The sequence below is a fragment of the Brachyistius frenatus genome, unplaced genomic scaffold, assembly GCF_029030835.1.
Source record: "Brachyistius frenatus isolate BFR_SWC_R1_liver_20210118 unplaced genomic scaffold, ASM2903083v1 Contig_267, whole genome shotgun sequence".
Taxonomy (NCBI): domain Eukaryota; kingdom Metazoa; phylum Chordata; class Actinopteri; family Embiotocidae; genus Brachyistius; species Brachyistius frenatus.
The window spans coordinates 427,296-446,486 of NW_027210866.1; the positions used below are offsets into that span (position 1 = coordinate 427,296).

The 19,191-nt window shown below is 40.4% G+C and overlaps 1 protein-coding gene across 6 annotated transcripts in view; it reads right to left on the reverse strand.

Moving 5' to 3' along the window:
* LOC138634564 (oxysterol-binding protein 2-like) overlaps positions 1–19,191 on the reverse strand; it is a 47,176-nt gene that overhangs the window by 4,999 nt on the left and 22,986 nt on the right. For 4 of the 6 annotated variants that reach the window (XM_069721568.1, XM_069721570.1, XM_069721574.1 and 1 more), the window contains 12 exons: positions 12,346–12,596; positions 8,542–8,740; positions 7,159–7,279; positions 6,658–6,724; positions 6,025–6,177; positions 5,686–5,931; positions 5,381–5,501; positions 4,559–4,662; positions 2,820–2,915; positions 2,277–2,461; positions 1,914–2,134; positions 564–581 (listed from right to left, as the gene is read on the reverse strand). In XM_069721568.1, coding sequence (XP_069577669.1) covers positions 564–581; positions 1,914–2,134; positions 2,277–2,461; positions 2,820–2,915; positions 4,559–4,662; positions 5,381–5,501; positions 5,686–5,931; positions 6,025–6,177; positions 6,658–6,724; positions 7,159–7,279; positions 8,542–8,740; positions 12,346–12,596 — 1,782 coding nt within the window. Of the gene's footprint in view, positions 1–563; positions 582–1,913; positions 2,135–2,276; positions 2,462–2,819; positions 2,916–4,558; positions 4,663–5,380; positions 5,502–5,685; positions 5,932–6,024; positions 6,178–6,657; positions 6,725–7,158; positions 7,280–8,541; positions 8,741–12,345; positions 12,597–16,595; positions 16,684–19,191 lie in introns of those variants that run through there. The other 2 variants (XM_069721571.1, XM_069721569.1) reach the window with 2 other exon arrangements.

Below are 19,191 nucleotides of genomic sequence, written 5' to 3' on the forward strand. Positions count from 1 at the left end.
GCAGATTTTGGATGTATGAACATTTGTGGAGATGTAACAATTTGAACCCAGCACAGTAACTCATTTGGTGTTCCCTTTACAAAAACATAGTATGTATTTTTATTAAATGAACAAAGCTTAAATCAAAGTGCACCAGAAAAATGCCCAAAAAGAGAATTGAAGTGCAAATGAATCACTTGCTAATGTGGCTTCACCATAGCACACTGAGGATACTTGTAGATGTTAAAGTCATATCTATTATCACATGTAACATATTACTGAGGCCAGTTCTGAATAAAAATGTCACATGTATGCAGGAAAAAGCCTTTTTTTTTTTTTTTCCTGAGTCATTATTTGGATAAGTAGACATGAGAGGGGTATCATGCAGCTCCCACACAGAGGCAAACCACACAGAGGACACACAGGGATGGTGTGTGTGTGTGTGTGTGTGTGTGTGTGTGTGTGTGTGTGTGTGTGTGTGTGTGTGTGTGTGTGTGTGTGTGTGTGTGTGTGTGTGTGCGTGCGTGTGCGTGTACATGTGGCAATGATGCACAACAGAGGGGTACAGGGCAACCCCCACTCACCAGAGTCATAATCACACTCTGACCATCAATAGAGGGAGGAAAAGAAAGACACGTCATGGGTACATTGAATACAATCTAGCCTACACACAACACATACACAGGAATGCCACCAGGATGAAACGTTCCTGCTGAGGTCTCAGACTGGCTTTGATTATTATTTGATTACTGTTGACTTATGTTAAGCCCTGCTTTTTGCCATTTAATAACACTTAAACTCTTGTTGATAATGAAATAAAGAATTTGTATAGCTCAACAGCTACTACCTATCACGTATTTTATGTCATACTTTGGTTTGAGTTCTGTCTTGGTAGTTTATCCCAGTAGAGGGCCTCTAATGTCAAACAAGGCATACTTTAGATGCATATAAATGTAAATATGTTAAGCTTTATTGCAATAGAGTTGCAAAGGGGGGAGGACCAGGTCAGGTGGTTCTGGGTTTTTCCCCACAACAAACTTTTCTTTTCATGATATTGTATGAAGACATGGCAGAGTCTACTAAATGGACAGTTTAAAGCCCTTCTCCCACAGTTGTGTCGAATGTCTGTTTCCCTGTTGATGAGTGTTTACCCTGTCATTAACCAGAACCAGCGAGAGGAGCGTTATACACAAAACACAATTGTAATGGGAAGGAAACACGATCTGACGGGGGAACAGAGTGCGGCACAAGACTGGGTTGAGGGAGTACTTTCGGCAGTGGAAAACCAAATCCATAGAGAGTCGAAAAGAGTAGAGCCGGTACCATCAGTGGATATGCTCCTCAACATTACTATAGACTGATAGTTTTAAATATTTCTGCCTCATTTGGTATGTAGCTTCAGCTGCTACAGAAAATAGGATAGTGATGTGTAAAATCAAAGCTGTGGTGAACAAAACAAAAACACTGCGCTATAGTTGCTGCAGTCTCCTAAAAATTGTCCCAGAATCCCAAAGGGAACTGATTAATACTGCTTAATGTATTATAAGGTACAGCATAATATTTAGTTTTTAGCCAAACGAACTTCTAGCTCAGTGATTGGATGGTTTTTTTATTTACCTAAATGCTCCAAGGGGCATAGTTAATCGCTCTACTTGTGTTTATACACAGACTTTCATCTTTGCTTTTTAATGAAAGAATCCGGTATTTTCGAATTCACTGGTTTTTGTTCTGATTATCTAACTTAGAGAATTCGTCTTAGAGAACTCACATTGTCTAATCAGAAAATAATTGTTGCAGGAACCCTGGATGCATAAAATAACTTCTCCCTCTTTGCAACTTTATGTCCTTTCCCTTCCTTTTTTCTTTCTTCTTTATCATCTCTTGTCTTTCACTCAGCTAATCAGACATCACACTCCCTGTTCTCTATATCTTACCTTCATCCAGAGCGTCCGAGGCCTCTGCTTCCCTCCTCCTTCTCACCGCCCTTTGTTTCTCCTCTAGTCTCTGTTTCTCTGAGTTTGCTTCATCCCATCGTCCGTCCTCCATTAGCCTCTGATCTGGCCTCAGGCGGCTGTCGGTCACCCCCACTGCTTCCTCCTGCTCATTGAGGGTCAGTGCCAGTGCTGAAAAGTAGTACATGTTCTCCGCATTTTCCCTGAAAAAGTAAGGGAAATTTTACAGGAGTTATACTGTGATATTCTACAATCAATGATATTGATTGGACATTGCAGCTGTTACACAACAACTTTGTAATTGACTGTTGTAATTGAGGCTGATGGGATGTGGGATGCACTTACGGGAGAGGGTATTTCTTCCACAACAGTTTGGGGGACAAAGTCTGATAGACAGTCTTCTGTTTGCCCTCTGATCCACTGCCCCCTCTGCTGCTCTGAATGATCTTGGCACTCTCCATTTTATCATCCCAAGTACCAGAGAGGATGTAGTGAGCCTGGCCCCCACTGTCTGCCACCACACCTGTCACCTGAAACCAGTGAAACAAAATCAGTAAAGAGACACCACGGCCTTTTCCCCTAACATTAAGCACTGAAATGCACTGTTCTCTAGGCAGAACATCAATATATTTATTTTCACTTATCTCAAATCAGATCCTACAAAACAGGCAGCGTTGTGCTCCAAATTTAGATAATCGTTATAACTCCAAAGAAAGTTACTTCACTGACACACGACCCCATACATTGTGTTTCAACAATGCTACTAACCAGCTGTACGGTTGCTGGTACTGTCCAGCAGGAGGCAGCATCACACAAATGAGCGCTACACCATATGGCATCATGCCAGGGTTCGGGTATAAGCCAAGTGTGAAAAAAGGAGGTATTTACCTTCCGTGGAACATCCCTGGAGAAATAACTGTAGGGAGAAAACTTGAGCTGGCAGGTCTCCTTGGTCCTGTGATTCACAATCTCAATGTCCCCCGACTACACAAAGGCAGACACAAACAGGAGCAGAAAAACAGACAAACACACACACACAGAATGATAACGTATGATTTTACAGTATATATCATTTTACTATTTCACAGTGTGTTTATAGCAGAGGAAAACAATCTTGAACTAAACTTGGTAAACAGGTCAGAGGAGGTGATTTGGACTGAAACTTGGCAGAGTGCATCCTGCTTTGTTCTATTTTTAAGGCCCTTAAAACCTATTTCATTAATCAGCTTTATCCTGCAGTATAGGCAGGTATATAAAGTACAATGTGTTTTGAGGTGCTTTAAAGGTACCATGTAGAATTTTTGACAACGAGTGCAGCTGCAGAGCAATGTTTTGATGAGCAGGTCTTTGTATCATTTGTATGTGTTTGACCAGCTAAAGGTCAAATATGAACAAAGAGTGGCACGATAAACATTTTCTGGCCACTGCATTGTATCATACCTTTCAAGTCTCACATTTAATTGTTTTTGCAGCATCAAACAGCCGTGAAATGAAAATCTTGAGGATGGTCACAAGACAAAATTTCTACTGGCAACCTTATTTAGAAAATATATATTTAATGTCCGTTCCATGTAGATTACCATCTCTTGCTTCAGTTGTGTACTATTGCCAATGGTGCCTGCTGGTAAATTGGCCAGCAGTAGGAGAATAGTTTCTGGAGTTTAGTATGGAGTTATTTGGCTGACCTCGTTCTGCACCAGCGGGCAGCACAGTGGCACAGCGATGTATGGAGTTAGTAAGAAAAGAATATAATGAATGGATAAAGCAAAACGATACATTGTAAAATTTTTTGAGATATTTCCTCAGTCGACAACATGAAGTCAGAGGGAGGAATTTATGCCTAAAGTAAAAATAACCATAAAATACTTTTTGGGTAAATTTTTATCCTAAATATTATTCCAAAAAAGTAAAACTGCATTTTTTTTTTGTCATTTTTTTTTTATAGATATAACATTTTGTACACATTTTGTTTTAGTGCTACAGCTGAACGTACATAAAACTTGGCAGGGAACCTTTAACGAAGAAATGCCATAAATATCCAGTAAATTTAGGATATTCGTAAATACTATTCAATATTACTATTATTATAATTTATAATTATTATTATATTGCTTTGGTTTAATTATTCAGTCACATACATGCTAACACAAACACACACTGACAGACAGATTGATATGACACACTTCCTTATGAGCGGGAACAGGAAAAGGACAAAGAAAAAAGGTGGCAGTGGGAGGGGGAAAAACAAGAATTACACTTCTAAACGGACACAATCCCACAGAGACAGACAGATATACACATGTGAAGCCGGCCCCTCCCACCTCCTCCCCATATATAACTGGGCCATCTCAGAGAAAGAAGAGGCTGTTATTATTTTAGGGTGTTATTAGAGATCAAAGCTGAAGATAAATCCCCAGAGATCGTGAAGCTCCTTATTCATGTGCTGTAAGGCTTTGCACCGATTCCCTTCTTAGCACTCGACTTTGTTGGTCTGTTACACTCCCTTCTGCAACATGGGAACAAAACATGTCTACACGCTGCTCTGGAAAGTCTGGGGTATTAAGGCAGGCTAGTGGGTTTGGAGCTGTGGATGAATGGGTACCAGTGAGAACTACACATAAACAGACCTGGTCAATCCACAGCTTGCCCACAATTATGTTGTGTACTGTGGAGGTGACCTTTCTCCACACATAGTGGTTCCCGCTGGAGTGGAACTGAAGGTGAATGGCACCTGGGGACACAGAGACAAAAGACTATAAGAGAAACGAAATATCACATCTGCTTTGTTGACAATCTGCAGTTGTAGACCTGAAAACAATGCGTTTATGGGTCGGGTTTGTGATTTTAAATCTGTTTGTGAACATGATCAATTCAACCTGCAGCAAATTAAAAAGGTGTTGTGTCATCAAACACATTAATGCCTTGTGCACAGGCAATACATTTCCACCTACTTCCAATCTGACCTAACGCCAGGAGATTTATAACATGTATTTCTTCACAATAAACGCTTTCCGCCAAAGAGTTTATTTATATTACATGGCACCTCACAGCAGGCGTATAACAGGAAGTGAGAGAAGTCAGATAAATACTGTACCCCTGCATCCTTTGGCTAGACCTGCATCAAAATCAAATCTCTCATTTATCTGCGCCAGCACACTGCTGCTCTTTGTTCTTCTGGTGCAATATAGAGCTCCCCTTATACGCATATTTATGTATGTGTCAAAGGGGTCATAAAACCTTCCTAATTCATTCTTGCACCTTTTCCTCCAGCTTCAGATTGTATAGCAGGCAGATCAGTGGTCTATTCCCCTTAAGTGGGTTGGGGAGTCTGCATTGACTAAACTCTAGTGCAGTCTGCATGATGGAGCTTTTATTTACACATTAAAATAAATAAAATTATAAATTATAAACAGTTTGTTAACTTCCCAGCTGAATGTGAAATGTCTTACCCAGAGGCATTATGGAGAGGTATTTGCCACGGAACTTGCTGGCGATGGTGATTTCCTGCCGTAAGGTCCAGCCTCTTTGGGAAATCACATGATGTGCAGCTGCAGGGGGATGATGGCTCACCTGAGAGGACATATCGACACAAAGGTTAAGTACAATACAGGAATGTGTTCAGATAATCTGACAACACTTATTGACATGTTTGTAGAACGCAGTCTGAGCTTGTGTACCTCAGTTTGTGTGTCAAATACATGCGAGCACTTCAGGGAGTTTTGTAAACAAAATCTCCCAGTGGCTATGCTGTTACCTGCTCACACAGCGAGCGGTAGCCAAACTCCTCCAGGCGATCGAGCTCGTAGGTCTCGCCCAAGAGGGGGTTGAAGGGTTTGGCTGTCCTGTGCACTGTGGTGGAGTAGGAGGAGACGGAGAAGGCAGCGACCAGGCACATCTGCTCCAGGGAGGACTCGCAGCGTGCTGCCTTGTCGAGAAGCTCGTGATACTCCAAGTCCTCTGTGAGACGTTGCAGCATCGACAAAGGCTCATTGAAGTTTACCTGAATGGAAGATAAAGGAGTGAGACTCACGAGATTCATGCAGATTTATGTTAACCTGTCAGCAAGAGGAAAGACCATGCCTTGTACACTTACAGGCATGGGGATTTTAGAGAGCTCCTTGCCGATGCAGTTCTTCATAATGCTCCACAAATTGAGGGAGTAATTGGGCTTGTCTGGGATATGAGTCCGCCTCTGTCTGCGGGGTAGCAGCTCCTTTCCAGACACATCATTACAGCTTGGAGACATCTGGGATCACGTGGGGAGAAATGGTGGATATACAAGTTTGAGAAAATACTGCATGGACAGCCTGGCAGCATATCACCAGACAGTGACAGAGCAAGTGAAAGACAGGAGGAGAGGAGAGAAGACACAAATGTGTAAGAGATAGAAGAAGAAGCAGGGGAGAGTTGAGGAGGAAGAAGAACAGATGTTTGACTGGTAATTATGATTTAGTGGAATGATGCAACTATATTTTATTGGCACTACAGGAGTGACAATGACACTGCAGGAAACACATACGAAGGATGTGAACATATCTGTCTGTGAGTACGGGATGAATGCAGGACAGGGAAGAAAGCCAGTGAGAACAGCGAGTGAAGACATTACATAACTATATCAGTGAGATGTGAGCTTTGCAGTGGCACAAATGAATCTATATCGGAGGTTACTAAAATCAGCAGTGTTCACAAATGTATTAGTCAGACTTGTTAGGAAGATGGGACGTACATGGTCGTCCTGGTTCCAGTCACTGGGCTGGCCTCCACTCGCTCCGCTCAAATTACTCTGAGATCGCCTGGAATAGGATGAAAGTATTTTCTACAATGAGCACTAGACACACACAATCATAGACTAAATGCCACTCACTGTCTTGTGTCTCTTTTACATCCACATGTGATACAAACACAACACACACAAGGAAGGAAAGAGATTGCTGGGTATTTCAGATGAATGCTGTGTAATGGTTTTCATCAGTCTTAATGGTGCTACTGGAGCTGAGGTAAATGTAGCAAGAGACAAAAACAAAGATTGTGTTTTTTGGCTGCAGGAAAGCAGACGTGTGAGAGTTATGTTATTTTTATTTATATAACACAGAGTTAACACATCTGACAAAACTCAGGAGTAAGGGACAAGTCATTCTTTAATTTGTGTCACACCATGAGCCTTGTTCAACTGTCAATAAATAAAAAAACATTTAATAAAGAGCATGGATCACTGTGTGAGACTGACCTGTGCTGTGTGTTCTCACTGGCAGTCACTGTGATGAATGCAGGGGAATCCTCCATGGCATCAAAGTACTCTGTATCCTCATCTTCATCACTTGCCTCTTCTTTGCGCGACCTCTCACTCCCTTCAGTTTGGACATACACACAAACATCAAGCAAAACTAGCAAAACCATCTCATGGTGCTGACTTCGTATTCCACAAAGTTCAGGAGAGAGGAGCGTATAATCACATACCCATGGCGATTAATCATGGAATAATCAGCTTAGTAAAATTAGCAATGTTCCTGCTGGTTAACTAGTCTGAATGATGCAAGCTCCTCAGGGTGTGCTTCTCACATTTAGTATCCAACATTCAATACTCCAAATGTTCAACGATCCATCATGTGCATAAACTAGCTTTCAATAGATCCTTTTATTACATAATCATAGTGCTTCATAATGCAGACTGATTCTTTTTATATATTTTTTTAAAGGAGGAGAAAATAATGACTGGTACTCGCTAATGGTCCTCACCACTCTTTATGTATATTTAATAAAGACTTGCATTTGCAGTAAGCAATTGAATAACTCTACCCTCCAAATAGAAAGTACATTAAGACAAAACAATAGCCTTGTCTGCATCCCCACCAGGGACACTCAACAGGGTTATGAAATGTTTTTTTCACCGCTTTTTAAAAGGACAAAACACTCATCTCTCAGCCGTTGTTTGTAGGTAATGACATAAATGACAAAATCGTATAAAGAATAACCAAAGTTTGACCCGACTGTGGTTACATAACTTCCTCATACTTCAACAACATAGAAAGCCTATCCATCAACGGTGTCCTCCTCTCTGTATCTTTAAGCTGTGCTTTATGAAAGTTGCACTGCTTCCTGTTTTGGTAATTGAATTGTATTTTCACAAATGAATAGTGCAGTAATTTATCTGGAGAGTAAAGTGTTGCACTAAATGTGAAGTGGGGTCACTTTAGTCATTAAAAGTCGATGAGTTTCTTCTTGTTGAATGCAATAATAGATGTACCTTATGTCCAAAACAATGGTCAGAGATTTGAAACTAAAAAGGGGCTCCAGAGTAAAGATCACTGGGTCACCAAAATCAAGTTTCTTGGATGGATATTTTGGTTATAGGTAAGCAAACAAGAAAACATACAATAGTAAACAGACTGACAGAAGAGACCGCATGACCTACAGTCCTTGGTTAAGGTCATTAGCAGGTCTAACTTAAGTATCATCCAATCTAACCTTCTGACACAACTTAAATTTCCCTTCTTCCACATGAGGAATGTCTATAATATTGAGCCTGAGGCCACACATGACTTTTAGCCAGTGAAATGAGGGCCACACAAAGACTCAAAGCAGTAAGTAACACACAGACAATCAGTCTCACCCTTGTTGGTGGTAGGAGCACTGGGTTTGCTGGAAACAAGCGTCGGTACTTCTCTCCACGCTCGCTCCAGGCTGTTATGCTGCTTGGCTAGCTGCTCAATGGTCTCCTCTAGGTGGGTACGTTGCTCTCGCTCATACTGCAGCGCCCGCTGCCATCTCCTACTGTGAGTCTCAGCGAGGTCCAAGAAGTCTCGACACGCCTTGGGGAACACATGTGCACAAGTACATCATCACACAGACAGCATTGAAACAGATCTGGAATAAAAAAAAAAAAAAATGTATTCTGAAAAAAATGCCCTTTACAATTCTTGACAAGGTAAAAGTTAACTTCTACTGACAGATTAGATTTTTGCATTAAAATACGACAGTAAATTTGGGTTTCACCCAACTTTTGTCAGGAATTTTCAGTGCGGTTTGAAAAAACATTAAAAACCATGAGGCTTCACAATATAATTTTTCCCGGCATTTGGGAACAACATGAAAGATAACAAGAAACATTAGGATGGAAAAGGGTATAAAGAAATTAGTGTCACTCATTGTAATCAAGGTTGTTTATCACCACTTTTTGAGAAATCATCAATATGTTAATTGGCTATCTGCAAAGCATTCTGGGTCTCCCTGCTGTGTCAAATGCACCACGGAGCAAACTGTAAAAATATCAGGGACTGATGAGCTCCAGTTAAAACCTCTGATTGCATAGCAGACTATTTTTAAGTCAAGAGGGGGCATCATTGTCACGGTTCTGCTTTTACTGCGGAGACAAAGAGGTTACTTCAGATCCCACATATATTACATGTCAGCATTTGCTGGCTCTGCATCATATGTCAGACAGCTTTGGTTTATAGTAAGCTCAAAGGTCAATGAAACTACATAGCACCTCTCAGCTGACTACATACGTACATGATGAAAATGTCACGTGATGGCCACTGAACAGTCAGCAGGAGGGATAAATCCTTTTGAAACTTGCGACTGAATTCTGTAGCACTTTGTGGGGGCTCATTAGAATTCCCACCAGACTGCATCAGAACATCATTACATATGCTCTATGGTCATTTGGAGCAAATGTCTCTTTGGTCCCTGAGCCAGAGGGGCTGTTGAGTGTTTGCTAGAACCACTCAGATTAAGTTTTGGCTCGAGGCAGAAAACTGGAGGGAGAAAGGTTTCATACAGCTCAACTAATCCCTGTTCTCTGTCTGGTGAGAGCAGTCCGGATGTACAGTTCAACCTTTAGGCAGCAGGAAGAGGCACAAAGATGCAGTAAAACCTGATTCTTTCCTTCATCTGTTGAAAGATAAACAGCCCTAGAACTCTTATCTCTCACACACACACACACACACACACACACACACACACACACACACACACACACACACACACACACACACACACACACACACACACACACACACACACACACACACACACACACACACACACACACACACAATATTACATTGATACACTGACATTATTGGTTGTCACTGTATACAATTAAAAGATTGATATATTTTTAGTTTTATTTCAAAAAACACCTTAAGGGAATATACCGAATGACGATACCAATTTAAGTAATTAGTTAGAGCTACAACTAAACTAGCTATTTTGTCCTCCTGAATGGGGGGGGGGTAAGTTCTACATAAAATATTTTTTCATTATAATACAGTAGTAATGATATATCATATATTCTCACTCTTTACAATGTAGCCCTGAAAAAGAAACTAACATTTTGTTCAATAAATATTTTACAATGAAAACCTAATAACACCGATCTTCAATCAAAAAAAAATCTCTTACCTTATGCAGTCGTGCTTGAACTGCCTAAACATCAATGTCTGAGTTTCACTTTAAATGTCACAAGTGTGACGTTGTGGTCCACTTCCTCAGATACAACCATGATATGAAACTCAAGTGCTCACTCAAAAAAACGTATGACAGTTCCACTTTTTTTTAATGCTGACTCTCCAGTACAAACACAGACTGCATGTGACTTCCGGTGTTAGGAAGATCGGGTTGATAGGGGCTAAAGACATGAATGGGCATGCAGGAGTGGATATGCAAGTAAGAGTTGGCATTAGCAGTCATCAGTGTCAAATTAAAAGTCCTGGTGAACTCTGCAGAGAACTTGAGTTAAGCTCCATGTCGGCGGTGAATGAGCTGGAGAGCGACCCTCTCCCCTGGCTGGGGTCAGATCACTGACAGCATGCAGTTGTGGCTTTTCCTTATGGTCCTTTCCTCTCCTATATTCCCTCTGTATATGTGTAGCCCAATTTCCTTCATAAAGCATGTGAAAACTACAATTACATTTCAAGGCAAAGTACATGTCTTCACAGGGACTGAACCCATAGCTGCATAAACTCAAAATCATATCTCCTGCTCTGCTCTGCACTTGAAAAGAGCCATTTACAAGACCAAAAAAATACTACATGGCGTTTGCGGCAGTATTACTTCCTCATTAGAAGCACATTCTTGGCAAACCAAATGTCATTTTAATGAGCTAAGCAATCTAAGAGGGTCTTGCTAGTCCAGTAAGTTTCATTTTCCTATACCAATTAATAAAAGAAAGGATGATAAGGTGTTCATCATTTTGAGCAATGGCAACAATTTCAGTGCACCCTTTTTTTCTTATTATAAAACTATGATTCAAGTCACCTAACAAGCTGTATTAACACATACTCATATTAAGAGTAATAATCTCATACAACCTGAATTAAAAAAAAAATGGGGGTCATAATTGCAGCCTAAATCCAACTAAGTCTGACAGAATTATTTTTACCTACAACAACCACAGACAGCATAAAACAAAGAAGCGGCAAAGTATTTGTCCAACATGCATTGTAGCCAAAATTAACAATCACTGACCCCAAGATCAAAGCCACTGAGAGAAGCCGGGAGCAAGGTACACCTTGTATGATTGTCTGATTTAGTCAGAGCAGGTCTGTCTTTCCAACTGTTGTCCAGAAGGCTTTGACATTCCTCACCAAGCAGGGAGGGTTGAGGGGTAGGAGAGGGGGGGGGGGGGCAGGGGCTATTCCTGTCACCCCCACCCACTGTCATATCTTGTGTCACTGCTTCAGGACCTCAACCCTCCCTGACCACACTGCAAAGCCCAGGGTATTTACCAATGAGGAAAGTGGAACAGGACCAGCTACACGAGAGCACTTCTTAGTCTGATGGTAGACCCAATATTTGCTAGTAACTGAATACCTGAACATGTTTGTTGTTTGTTTTGTTTAATAAGGCTGACAAGGTGAAAAATGTGCAATATGTTATTCTAAAGAAGATTTTAGCCTCTAAAAGAGGTTAAAGGAAGTTAAAGGTTAAAATCAAAAGTTAAAGGTTTAATTTGGTAAGTTTTGCTTTATTTAAATTAAAAATCTAAGGACAGAGTTTAAAATTTGTTAATTCGTATTCACGGTGATATTAATTTGACTTGTCTTAGTTGAACAACAGCAGAGATGATGGTAATTCTTAACCACAGGAAGTTTTTTTGAACTTTACTAAGCTGCATGCACAAGAATCCCCATCACCTCGGCAATTACAGACTACAATGTTAGAGTAGGTTTAATAGGACCTGGTGGGGTGTAAAACTGCATGTCTAAACCTGCGGTCTCCAGGCCTGCAGCCGAGTGGCTCTTATTAAACATGCCACAGTGAGAAGTGATCTCATCTCTCAACACTCGCTAACCAGGACATTACAGACGACTGTCATTCCTGTCACATTGATCATGCCAAAGCATGCCGCACGCAGATCACTCGCTGCTCACTGCTGCTGCATCTTGCTGTGGGGTCTGTCCCAGCTACTTACATTGATCATAGCATTGGAAGTGATGCGGAAGAGGGTCGCTCGCTCGTTGACTGCCTTGATCTTCTCTCCTCCTTCCACAGGAACTTTCAGGCCTTCGAGTTCACTCAGGGAACGCTGCAGCGCCGCCCCGTGCTTGGCGATCAAGTCATTACATGTGCTGAGGTCATCGAGCTTGCTGACGAGGATCTTCAGGGTGCCCTGAATCTCGCTGCGGTCCGACTGGGATGTGGGCTCCTCGTCCCCCGAGTCATCTGGAAGGAGGAAGTTAGAGGTCACAAAAAAAAAATGAATGAAGACAAATTATGCATTTAATGACATTCTTGGGAAATTTCCTACAACATATTTACAAAAATAAATATGTGCATACCCTTCTTTTTTTTTTTAAACTGATACTTCCCATTAGCTATGCTTTAACTTGATTTGCACCATTGAAAACACATATCTGATTTCTTTATTGCTCACTGATCTCCAGCAGCAAATCTCCCACATAACTTAATACAGACACTTAAAGAAAGAAGACGACTGTGGCCTTAGTTGGTGAAGATGTAGGAAGTCACAATGCCACAGCTCAGTTTTACATTCTTTTGTCTTAATAGCATGTTGTTCATTAAAGATTAAACATAAACATTGATTAAATGATGAAAAGATGAATCATTTAATATTTATTTGTTCCAATCATATAATTTGTGTTAATTGGACAGCTGCTCGTCTAATTTTACAGATGTTTTCTTGACACATTAAATATGACTCCTGTAATGGCAGAAATCCTTGGAAGGTTATCAAACATAAAATATGGACAGCTCGCCCATACCTATGAGCCATTGCTGCAGCAGCTGCCTGTCCCTATGATATTCCTAAAGAGAGGTTACTCAAGGTTAAACAGAACATACGAGAACAGTGTTGCAGTGTCAGCTCTACATTACACACACGCACGCACGCACACAACCGCACACAACCGCACACACACACACACACACACACACACACACACACACACACACACACACACACACACACACACACACACACACACACACACACACACACACACACACACACACACACACACACACACACACACACACACACAGAAAGACAGAAATATACCAGTGGTAAGACCTGGGTCCATAAACAGCCTACTGATATCTTAAAAGCAACAAATCCAAAAAGAGAGCAGAACAACATATCTACAGAAAAGAATAGGAGGTATAGACAAAAAGAGAATAATAAACTCCATTATGAACTTAAGCGGATGAAAAAGAGGCATACAGGAAACAAGTGGAAAGAGTGGAGGGTGGCATACAAAACAAAACAAGCCCATATGTTGGGGATAAATCAAAAGGACCAGCATCAATTCTGGTATATCGTAGCATGCTAAAAGCTAACAAGCAGTAGGAAATGGAGAAACCGAATGAAAACAGACTGAAAATGAGAATGAAGAGACTGTTTATTTCAACATGGAAAATATACTGCTGTAAAAGGCGAGGTTAAAAGTTTGAGAGTGGAGAGAAAGTTACCCGGCAATCCCCATCCCCCCCGCTGACTCTCTAACGCTCTCATGTCTACAAAGTGCTTGACACATTAAGCAGAAGGCACCCCAGCATGCAAAGTATGCTTTGTAACATTGAAAAGGTCTGTTATGGAGCTGATAGGAGGGACTGTCACAGTCTTGGTGAGAGGCAAGACTATAGCAACACTTTCTCCTCAGAACATGGCAGCTGGCTGTGACCTCGCAGTGAAAAAGACTATCACTTCTGTCAAGCCTATTTACACCATTTATACCATGCAAGTATAACATTAACATGGGCCTCCTCCTGGAGGATGGTAGCAGCCTGGCAGTCTCAGGTCTACATCAATATCAGTTCATATTTGACTGGGAACTCTCTCCTCTGAGAAACAAGCCACACAGACACATTCATGTTGGACCAATCCAGATGATTCTGCGAATTAAAAAAAAAAATTAAAAAAAAAAGCTTCAATTCCAATGTTTCCAAAATAGTTTCACATGTAATAATCACAACCTCCTGTAACTTTTTAAATCCTACAGGAAACATTTTGCGACTCAGGCTTTTTAGTATAAGTGACTATTCTAAATAACGACGACAGCCTCAAAGGTCGAGGCCGACACCCAATTTTGAGGCCAAAACCATTATAAATATTGCAGTTCAATTTTGGATCATTTCATAAGTCAAACAATTAACTAGGAATCAAATTAAAAAATGTCTCAACAACTACTGGATAGATTGTCATGAAAACCTTTACAGATATTCATAGCTCTCTCGTAATGCCTTTTTCCTCATCGCCGGACTTGTTATCCAGTGCTAGCATGAGATTGACGCTCGTGTTTTTTAGTGAAATATCAACACAGTTGTTGGAAGACTTGACACAAAAAGTGTGTTCAGATATTCATGCCCCTCTCAGGATGAATTGCAATAGTTATTTTTTTTTTTTTAAGGTTTTAAAAAGTCAAAATATGAATTTGTTCAGAGGTTTGATTTATACCTGCAAAAACTCAGCTGCACTTTGTGTTTAGTCATAATTGGTAAATGCTGGCATGATACATAAACATCATATTCACATTATACCAGCTAAACATTAGCATGTTAGTATTTAGCTGAAAGCACCCCTGTGCTGAACTGCAGCCTCACTGAGCTACTAGCAAAGCGTGCTTTAAAACAAATCTTTGGCATCTCTGGGATTTGTTGTTCCTTATTAGACGACATATCACTTCACTTTCATGCATACACAACATCAATTGGTGGTATTTTTTTTTTTTTTTTTACGGTAAAGTGCAGTGTCATCAGCACTGCCTATATGCCAAAGTTAATACATATCATGCAAGCTAAAACTGGGTAATAACATTAGCCATGACAATATAGCAGTGATGCTAATGCACAGCACAACAAGTCTCCTGTGCCACTGAGAAAAAGGGGAAAAACACAAAGGAAGAAAACAAATCTCTCACCATGTTTGCATTCCTGGGCGTCCATTTTCACCCAAAGGTAACCAAAGTTTAGGCACACACACAGACCACTGAGCTATAGTCCCTGAGGTAGAGTGGAAACATGTTGAATAGGCTTTCAGAGAGACATAACTGTCTGGTCATTAGACAAGAGAGACAAAAACTAAACAGTCCAGCCAAAGGTCAGTCCAGCAGCCCTGCAGCAACAACAAAACTCAGAGGAAACCTGGATTTGAAAATGACTCTAGCTTCTACCCATTACCAGTCAGAAATAGAGAATCAAATTCCACAGACATTCAATAAGGTCACTGCAGAGAAAACGCAGGTAAAGAGGATGAAAAAGCTGACGACGTAAGGTCGGAAAATTGACTGGGGTGTGTGTCGAGAGGCTGCAGTGCCGACGGAAGCAGGAGACAGTGAAAGAGGTGAGATGAGAAAAGCCAAAGACAAAATTCAGAGAGAGTCGGGCAGCATAATGAGATCAGCGTGGTATTGATAAAGCGTGACTGTAGCAGAATAGATTTAAACAGATCAATTAGCTGGCAAGTTGCTGTAGTTTAGAACTTCCTCCCAACAGGCAGTAATTAGCCTGCCGGAACTATTTGATTGGATCAATTTAAGTATATGACTCAGATCAAAATTAAATGAATCATACAGAATATTTAACATTTACGGGACAAGTTATGGGGAGCATGTTGTTTTTATATTTTTTTTCAGCATTTTATAAATGTCGATATAACATTTTCAAAATTAATTTCAGCATTAGAACTTGGAAAAAGTATTTATTTCACAGTTTGAAGGCAAACAGACATAAATGAAAAACTGTTTCTGGGGGAAGTAAAAGTAAAGACTGCTGAATGTTTTTCTGTTAATTTTGTAGAATAAGGAGAATTATACATTTGAACCCAAATTTGAACATGTAGCATTGGATTTGGAAAATTATGACAGCTTTTCATTTTGATCTAATCCCTGTCAAATCAAGCCAATTACTGCAATCATTGTTGTAAAATTGTGTATCGAACATGGACAAAACCGAATGAGTACATATGAAGTGCCAGAGACAAGCAAGTTGTTTTTTATTGCAAACTTCTTCCAAAAACTAATTTTATTTGTAACAGCTGAGAGAGTACAACATAAATGGGACTTTGTTCAAATCAGGGCATGATGCATCTATAGGCCTCAAGTTTATTTTGTAAGTTGTATGTCAGTAAGGAGCAGAAAAAGAAACACGGGAGGCTGACCCTCTTATTGAAATAAAACAGCAACATAAGATAAAACTAAAACTCACCCCTAATGCTCTGCATCACGTCCACCTTCGAGAGTGTGAAATTACATAGCGGGGTCTGGCTAAAGTAGAACATGGTTAAGCAAAGACATTTCCAGAACTGCAGTGAAGCCTTGCTCATATTCTTCACCCTCATTCTGCCAATGAGTTCAGCGGCTCACAGTGATGCCACTTAAAAATAAACTGTCACATGTACCAAAGCACTTTTGTTTAGAAGAGACTTTGCTTGCGGCTCATCGCCCGGAAAAACTAAATCTATCTCCAAAACCGTACCGAAGTAAACTGTGAGGCACAAGATTTTGGCTGTCGGCTTCACGGTGGTAACAGGCCTGCACCTCAGAGGAGGAGCCAGAACACAAAGCTTTCTACGTATAAGTATGTCAGAAATGCCCTTTCTGCAAAGTCCTTTCAGTTCACTGAGTCCGATCCATATATAATCAACAAAATGCCAAGCAGTCCCAGACAAGTTTGAATACTGCAGATGAAAAGCATTTAAGATGCTCAAACATATTCTTGTTCGCTCAGGCCTGGAGGAGGAAGTGAATATTTAGTTTAACACTACACCTGTGTCAATACACAGCCTCTATCCATGCTGTTTGTCCATCAGTGTCCTCGTCTAGCCCGCCCACTCGCATCTCCAATACCTTCCCTCTCGGCAAGATGCAGATGCAGATGGATGGGTTCCTGTAGCCAAGTCAATGACATGAGGCAAGACCAGGAGCCCATCAGCACGCCGGTCATTCCTCAAGGGCGGTCTACCACCCTCCTTCCCCTTACAACATACCACCTCGAATAATACCCTGCATTCATGCAAATGAAAGTGTGTTTCCCGTTTCTACCACTGCACCCTCCTTCTCAGATGACAGAATTTAAGGAAATATCTGTGTCTTGTGCGAGCTGAGACACAAGCTTGTAGATCACAGCTCATCAAATCCCAATATTTCAGCACATAAACCCACATCTATCTCGCGCCTCGACATGTACATAGCTTCTCCGTCCTTTACTCCTTCCCTATTGTCCATCTTAGTGTTGAGCACAAAAGTGTTGAGTGAGGAGAAAAAGGGAGAAAGCAGGAGAGTAGGCGGTGGGAGGATGTAATTGGCTGAGCAGTAGTCTGCTATCTCGCTGTCAGAGCTCATCTCTCAGCTCGTCCCTGAGGACGGGCCGTCAGATCGGCGGAGACAGGCCGCCGGCTGACAAAAAGTCACCCTGTGGCAGAAAGACGAGCACAGGAGAAATGTACTACCCCTCTGGATTTAAGATGTTATTTAAACATACTGCAAGGCCTCATTAGAGGGGACACTAGTGACCTGTATTTTTGCTAGTACAGAGCTTATTTCTATCTGTAATGTTCATTACAGTTCTACATCTTTTTACAAGTCATAATCAGCACAAAGCTGAAAACTGTGGAGTAAATAATGAAGCCAGCAGCTTGGCCACCCACAAGGCAGTTATGTCTATAATGTACCCTTTTCCCTTGGTGTTAATTCTATTTTATTTATTGATTTTTAAAGCGTTGTTGTATTGTTGTAATTTTAAGTTCTGCATTTTCTTTAATCTTCACCTTTTAGTTGTTGTTTTGTTTATTTTGGTTTTATTTTTGAGTGCTGTTCTAACATAAAGCACTTTTGGCTACATGCTTGTATGAAAGGTGTTATAAAAATAAAGCTGAGTTGAGTTGAGTTTATTATGGTTTACAAAATTTGTTCTATAATTTGACTCTTTGTTATTTGTTGAAAAAATAAAACTACCTTAGCGGTGAGTGTATATTGTCCTTGAAATTCTATTTCATCACTAAATCTTTTTCACTTCTCGTGAGGAATTTCAACTACGGTTACATAAAGTTATGGTGAAAAAAGCTGTACAGTATTTCCATGGTGGGAAATTTTCTGATATTTAGTCAGCTGTATGTGACAAAACTTTGGGACACGACGTACTTTGAGGCCCGGACATTGTCAATTAATTTAAAACTGAACTATTGCAGTGCAATAGCTTAAATGTTTCAGATAGCCGTGAAAAAAGGGTTATTTTTATCATTGTTTATTGGACTGTCCAAAGCTGTAGAAACTCTGGAAGAAACCACTGGGATATATAAACTATATCATTGGTATAAGTTCCTCTACAAACCAAACCTTGTATATTCTGTGTGAACTATGAAGCAAATATTTGTCACTAGCTTAAGGACTTTTGCAAGTCAGGAGAATAATTACACACTAGAGGAAGAATATACAATATAGGAACTATAGGAACGTTGCGAGAGGGACTGAAAGCCATGTCTCACTTTGAAGACTGTGACTTATTGCCAGAGGAAAAAACAAGTACTATAATTGTTGTCTGAGGTCTTTGGACATTTCCAGTGATTTTAAATGATTGAAAGTAAAATTATATTCATATAAAACTGAGTTGGGAAGGAGAGGTGGTCCTGCAGATACATAATTTGATGGTACTACATATGTACAGTATTTAGTAATGTTACAGTAACTAATAAGGTATTCATTTAGGTATTTCTCTGGCTTTAACAAAATGTACAAATGTTTGATTGCAGTAAAAAGACAAGCGATGACCCACTTTAATAATTTTTTAAAAACTGTTTGAAGGT